We start from the raw sequence: 6,625 nt of genomic DNA on the forward strand, positions 1-6,625 counted from the left end.
TCATTGTTCTATTTAATGAGCTCCACCTTCTATGCATCTATGTAACCTAGAAATTCACCTCATTGTGCATTTTAGAGAGAAGTTGCCTTGAATTTTGAATTGATAACAATGCTTCTTCTTGCATGCAGGTAGTGACTTCAGTTATTATCAGTAGTAATGCTAAAAAGAAGTTGTGCAAAACATTGACAAAATTAATTACAAAAAAATGAACAAATAACAAAACACTTCATTTCTTATTCTTAATATATAAAGTTGGTTTATCTTGACAGTTCTCACACTTAGGATACTCATTATCTTTTTCATAACCTTCATCTTTAGCACAATAAATGCATATTGGAGAGTATTTAGCACTGTAGTACAACACCTCAATTGGATCGTTACATTCATGATCCCTTATTTCCACTTCACTGAATGCTTCAGGCAAGTTTAGTTCTGCTAGAGAAGCACCACAAGAATACTCATGGTCATCCAAAATATCCTGCAGTGTCTGACGGTGAGCAGCATCTCTGATCTAGCTTAAATCTAGAAAATACCAGCCTCCACATATTGCATAAAGCACACTGGACCATGATACTAGCATTTTTGACGTGCTGTACTGTACCTCGAAAAGGTAGAGAGTGCTTTTGCTTTTTCGGTACCTTAGTTTTAGCTACATAACTCGGACGGTGCTCTTCTGACATAATACTATTGAATGCTTCTAAGAAGGGCAGATAGTGGCCATCTTCCATGGGCATCGGGTGAGGTATGTGTTTTAACTCTTTAAAAGATGAGAGTGGCAATCGGGGTGGTTTACATAATGAACAAGTCAACTTGCCACATTTTAAAATGTCAAAAGTATAGTGGGATCGCTGGCAGCAATGCTCAATGAATTCAGCAACTTTTACATGCTGACTGATATTGTCCTTCCTGTAAGTGCCACCCTCCATCAAAGTGGAATCTAGTGCTATGAGTGCAGACCAAAATTCACTTAACTCCTCATTTGTAGCTGAATGATATATTTCAAATGCCTTGCCATGAAGTTGAAGACGACTAAATAAACTATGTAGACGAATTTTAACATGAGAAAGAGAATCACTCAATTCTTCTTTACATGATGTCAATTGCTGTCGAAGATCAGATAAATTACTGCACTTCCTAATAACAGTTTCAAATTCTGATGACATTTCAGAGCGTGCAAGTCCTACGCATTGGAGACCCAAATTTAAAACAGACATAATACGTTCAACAGGATTTCTCCAACTATGATGTGGTGCTGTTCTCCCTGCACATAAATAATCAAGGTTATACTTTAAAAACAGGCATATGAGTGACAGCTGGACATTAATGTAGGTGAGCCTATGATCAGGGCCTCCGTCAGAATATATAAAAAGTACAGGCTTTGAAAAAGATTGGCTTTGAAGAACTTTGTATAGCTCAGTCATGTGCCGAAATGGAGATGATGGCTCATATATAAGATCTTTTACTCCCACAAAAACAGCACCTAAAACACATGACATTAATAACTTAATTCATAGCTATACAAAATTAACGTTAACTGTAAAACGCATAGGAAACATAATTGTGTAAGTTGATTAATAAAATTTGTACACCACAGGCAGAGGAAGGGGGAGGGCTATGGGGCTAAAGCCCCCACCCCAATGTTAAAACAAAGGCCACCAATAAATTTCTGCAAATTGAATTAAAATGACTTTTATCAGTTAAACTACACCTGCATTCAGTAGTTTTTGATGTTATGCAGAAAAAAAACACAATACAGAGCTTAAAATCCAGAAGCCCTTTTCATAAAAAGACATCACTCAATTTAACAACTGAGGTTCAGCCCCCAATCGCAATTGTTTTGTGTAAACTAAATAATCACTAAAATACCAATAACAATATTAGTACATATATGATGCCTCATGTCAACTACGACTCTGATTATTTCATTGACCAAAATTTAGAATAGAAGTTTTAGACAATAAAAATTAAAAACTAAGTAGGCATGACAGTGTGAATAATAATAATTAATGTAAATTAAAATCAACAAAAATATTTTGTAAGGCTTGCTAGGATAGAAAATCAAATTATCTGGCAATGAAAATTTCCTGCTATTACTGAACTGAAGCTCGAAGTCCATTTTTATTGAAATAAGTGTTTCTAGCTACAATGTAAGCTAAAAATTAATGGTTGGTTTTACTAATATTCTATGCTCAATACTTCTACATGTATATAACTAAAGCTATTCCTAAAGATGTTAATTTTGCAGTTTAACAAGTGTAACAGTGTAAAAATATTCCTATAAATGTTTTCATGACCTTACATGTACATTTGGGTTTTTATTTAGACAGTATCTCTATGTTCTCTTGCTGTTAGAATGCTCATAACTTTGTCCCGTGTGTAAGCCGCCATTTTGTTTGCCATAGCCAGACCCACTTTACTTAAAGGGCGTGGTTTGGTGGTTGCTAAGGCACATTGATTTTGTAATTTCTCCAATACATGTATAGAAGAAATATAAGTGTGGGCATAATATATATATACATATATATATATTATATATAAACTTTGCACTTGGGTGAAATCAATTATAGGAAAAAACTGGGGGTTTCACCCCAGTTTGTAAAAATACTATAACATAAAAAGTTTAGAAAACAAAGCTTGGTTTGACCAGTTGAACAAATTACTTTTATCAAAACATAAACAAATTACCTTTGTACCAAGATTCAGAAATTTCATCTGGAATATCAATTGAAAAGATCACAGAGGGTATTACGGAGAACTTGGTAAAGTTGTGATCTCCTACTGCCAATGTTTCATCACTTCGTACAGATACCTTCTTTCCTCTCAAAGCTGAAGCCACAGGGTAACCAGGTTCACCGATCTTAATCTTATGCTTGTCATCAAGGCATATAAATGAACATTCAGAGCGAATCTGTAGGGCATATTCCCTCTTGTATCTAAAACAAGCAGCTGCATAGTGTGAGTCGGGATGGTTCTGTCTCCACTGCCTTTGCTGAATCATGAACTTCATAGTAAAACGACCAGTATGCTGTAATGATGCCTTGGCCGAAGGAGTCTTTGGCCAAAACTGCAACCTGACCCACTCTTCACATGGTATAGGTGTACCTTCTGGACATAGGGCCTTCACTTGATCGATGAAGTCTCTGATTGATATTGCCCGTGCCAAATGTGTGATCTGGCCATGTCTACGCTCATCAACAACATATCCTATATCTTCATTCAGAAAATCATTACAATGCTCCCAAAAAACATCATAACGGGTTGATCTAATACCATTATGCTTTCTAAGATCATCAATAATATCATAATCTTCCATTTCCACAATCTCTTTGATTCTTTTATCTATTACATCTTCATCAGTAGTAGATGAAGCAGAACTATCACCTATTAAATGATAAAACACAGATTAAAATTCATTAAATCTAAATAAGTAATAGAATACCTGTAAGTTCCTTATAAAAATACCTCAGCTGAAAAGGTTTGACATTCTTTGAAATGCGGCCAAATTTGTCAAACATTGCTCTCTTCATTGCTCTAGTATGAAAGACAGGGAGTAACAGTTTAATTTTTTCAATGGTAGATTGACTCCTCTGATGTAGTATAGATTCATCACTAATATCTAGTGGCAACGGCCACATAAAATGAAGGTTTGCGATACTACCACCTGGAGCATACATCAAAAGCATGGCACGACAAGATAGCCCACTTTCAGTCAACAAATTTATAAGTCTGTGCTTTTTCAAAGACTCTGAAGGTAGCAGATGATCAATCGAAGTATGTGCATATACAGACTGACTCGATACTAGCTTATCAATAGCAGACAGAGATGAAGGAACAGATTCTGATTCTTCTAGTACTTGTGTAGAAAAGTGATCTGATAACTCACGAACAGGAGTAGGGCTTTTGTGATTTTCCTTCGATCTTTTATTTTTGTCAATTAAGTACTCAGAATAACAACTGAGACTTGAAAAGAGATCCACAAAATGTGGCTTAAGGTCTTTCCATGTCTCCCTTTCCCAGTAGCACTCCAATAAAAGCTGTGAAAGATCCAGTGCAAATCCACGAAGCTGATCGGCACAAATATTTCCAGTTCGTCTCTTACGATGCTTTGATTGCTCAGGAATATTAAACCCAGTAAAGATATTAAAAATGGAGGGAATAGGTTTCTTGACTCTATCAAATACATGGAAATGACCATCAATATGCCAGAAAATATCCCTTAGAGTGACTAACAGTTTATTTGCCAATGTGATTTCGTCCTGTAACCAGCCAACTGATGAAGAGTTAAAAAATGAAATAATCCGATTATATAAAACATCTTTCCTATTTCTTTCTCTCACAGGTTCAGGAACTGACAATGAAAAACTCTCATCCGTATCAGTGGCAGTAACAACACCATCGTCAGTAGACTGAACTTTATACTGTAAATATCGACCATATTCAGGGACTAGAGCAGAGAGTGGCAAATTTATATCAACAAGCACAAGCGTATGTCTTTCTTGTCCAACAAGGGCAGACAGCAAAAGGCATTCAATGTCCAACCGGGGCTTCACAGTCTCATTAAAAAATTCTAAAACGGTAAATGACTCATCAAATTGTGTTATCGTCCATGGCATCAAAAACTTTAAGCCATTCATGACACTTGTAGTAACTAAGTTCATGTGTAATTGTGCCATTATAGTACTGAACCTATATTAAAAGATAATACAAATTTATCAATAAAGACACTGACCAAAAAAACAAGGAATAAAATGTGTTTATAGGACAATAAACAGTATAGATGGTCACTGTGTATAGGACTGTAAAAATTGCTGCTGTATACACTAAAGAAAGAGAGAGAGAATAAATTAAAATTACAATCAAGGCTAACAGTTAATGAAATGAAGCAACAGTGTGAAACCAAAATACTTGATCCAATACAAGAACAAGAGAGTCTAGAGAGAGTACAGTATATGTGTGACAATAAATCATGAAACAAACATGTACAAACCTGACAGTATTCACTATTAGAGCTAAGGGAAACACTGGTAGTGAGATACTAAAAATGAGAAGAGGGAAGGAGAAAGAAAGTGTACATAAAACATGCATCAAACATGCACTAACCGTAACAAAATGAGCTCCAGTTAACAAAGAAATGATCAGAGTATAACTAAGCAAATGCTGTACTGTTATATACACTAAAGGATGTAGAGAGAGAGACAGAATAAATTAAAATTACAATCAAGGCTAACAGTTAATGAAATGAAGCAACAGTGTGAAACCAAAATACTTGATCCAATACAAGAGAGTCTAGAGAGAGTACAGTATATGTGTGTCAATAAATCATGAAACAAACATGTACAAACCTGACAGTATTCACTATTACAAATAAGGGAAACACTGGTAGTGAGATACTAAAAATGAGAAGAGAGAAGGAGAAAGAAAGGAAGACAGTAGAGTACATAAAACACATCAAAAATCCACTAACCTTATGAGCAGCAGTTAATAAAGAAATGATCAGTGTATAAGTAAGTGACTGCTGTACTGTTGTATACACTAAAGGTTATAGAGAAAGAGAGAGAGAGAGAGAATGAATTAAAAATATAATGAAGGCTGACCGTTAATGAAATAAAACGCCAGTGAAACAAGTAAACCAAAATACTTGATCCAATACAAGAGAGTCTAGAGATAGCAAACATCTGTGTCAATAAATCATTACACAAGCATGCACAAACCTGACAGTATTCACTATAATTAAAGAGAATGATAGTCAGGTACTGAAGGAGAGAGACGAAGCCAGTCATCAAGCAGCAAGAACCAGTTATAGCCAGAACAAACGAAAATACATGTAAGCTCTAAATTAGTCTCTAAATGAAAATACATGTAAGCGCTAAAATAGTCTCTAATTGATAGTTTCAGAAAGCCTTGAGCACTACAATCAGATCAGAAACATAAATTTGCAAAGCTAATGTGTGCAAAGTCAGAGGTAAAAGCAAAGGACAATGAGGAGATCAGTCATGTGAACTGAACTTGACTGAGAGGCTAATAAAATGGCGGACTAGGGCTCCCTATGGCTTTTGGCTCACTAGTACTTGTGTGACATGTGGTAACTTAGCTCTTTTGCACATTATAATAAATGATAATCTAGCATAACAAACCAAGATCTTATTCTATGAGTACTCCTTGCCTCTTTCTTTAAGCGGCCTCCTCAGTACCAAAGTTCACCTCACATGCATGTGGCACCGCTGGCACGTGGATTAATCAGAATATCACTGAAGCATGCGGGAGTATGCGGGCGGGAAAGGAGAAACAATAAATCTAATTGCGATGGCCTAAAGGTAATGGTATGTCACATGACTATCACATGAGTGTACATGTCATCTATGTGTACATGTTGATGTGGTTTTTGTTCCAGAGGTTGTTTCTCTTGATTCTTTGTTGCCGTCTTGTTTCATTGAGCTTCATAAGCAACAGTTGACGTTAGCTCCATGGGAGCAGATACTTAAATCAGCTCAAAATGTGCTCTTCAATGAAGAACTGTTTGCACAGGTATAATACTGTACTATAATAATTAATGTATTTGTATTAATTTGGTTTAGATTGTACAATCATTTGTGATGAGGAACTTGTATTATATAATGTGAAACTG

At 35.6% G+C, this 6,625-nt stretch overlaps 1 protein-coding gene across 1 annotated transcript; it reads right to left on the reverse strand.

The window, feature by feature from the left end:
* Positions 1 to 464: 464 nt before the first annotated feature.
* On the reverse strand, positions 465 to 5,816 carry LOC109587028 (uncharacterized). The gene is made up of 12 exons (XM_020003248.1): positions 5,712 to 5,816; positions 5,595 to 5,658; positions 5,465 to 5,532; positions 5,343 to 5,390; positions 5,229 to 5,286; positions 5,101 to 5,174; positions 4,988 to 5,035; positions 4,868 to 4,931; positions 4,730 to 4,820; positions 3,440 to 4,686; positions 2,686 to 3,381; positions 465 to 1,480 (listed from the first exon to the last, which is right to left on the reverse strand). Exons 1-12 carry the CDS (start codon positions 5,778 to 5,780, stop codon positions 465 to 467), a joined length of 3,543 nt encoding a protein of 1,180 aa, XP_019858807.1. The 5' UTR covers positions 5,781 to 5,816.
* Positions 5,817 to 6,625: the final 809 nt, after the last annotated feature.

The sequence above is a fragment of the Amphimedon queenslandica genome, unplaced genomic scaffold (genome assembly GCF_000090795.2).
Source record: "Amphimedon queenslandica unplaced genomic scaffold, v1.1 AMPQUscaffold_12710, whole genome shotgun sequence".
Lineage (NCBI taxonomy): Eukaryota > Metazoa > Porifera > Demospongiae > Haplosclerida > Niphatidae > Amphimedon > Amphimedon queenslandica.

Bases quoted from the DNA above. Each gene is read 5' to 3' on its own strand.
- LOC109587028 (XM_020003248.1), bottom strand. From the start codon at position 5,780: ATGACTGGCTTCGTCTCTCTCCTTCAGTACCTGACTATCATTCTCTTT. The intron at 4,687-4,729 runs GTCAGTGTCTTT...CTTTTAATATAG, and splicing joins TTTTATTCCTTGTTTTTTTG to GTTCAGTACTATAATGGCAC. The intron at 3,382-3,439 runs GTATTCTATTAC...ATCATTTAATAG, and splicing joins TTTTTATAAGGAACTTACAG to GTGATAGTTCTGCTTCATCT.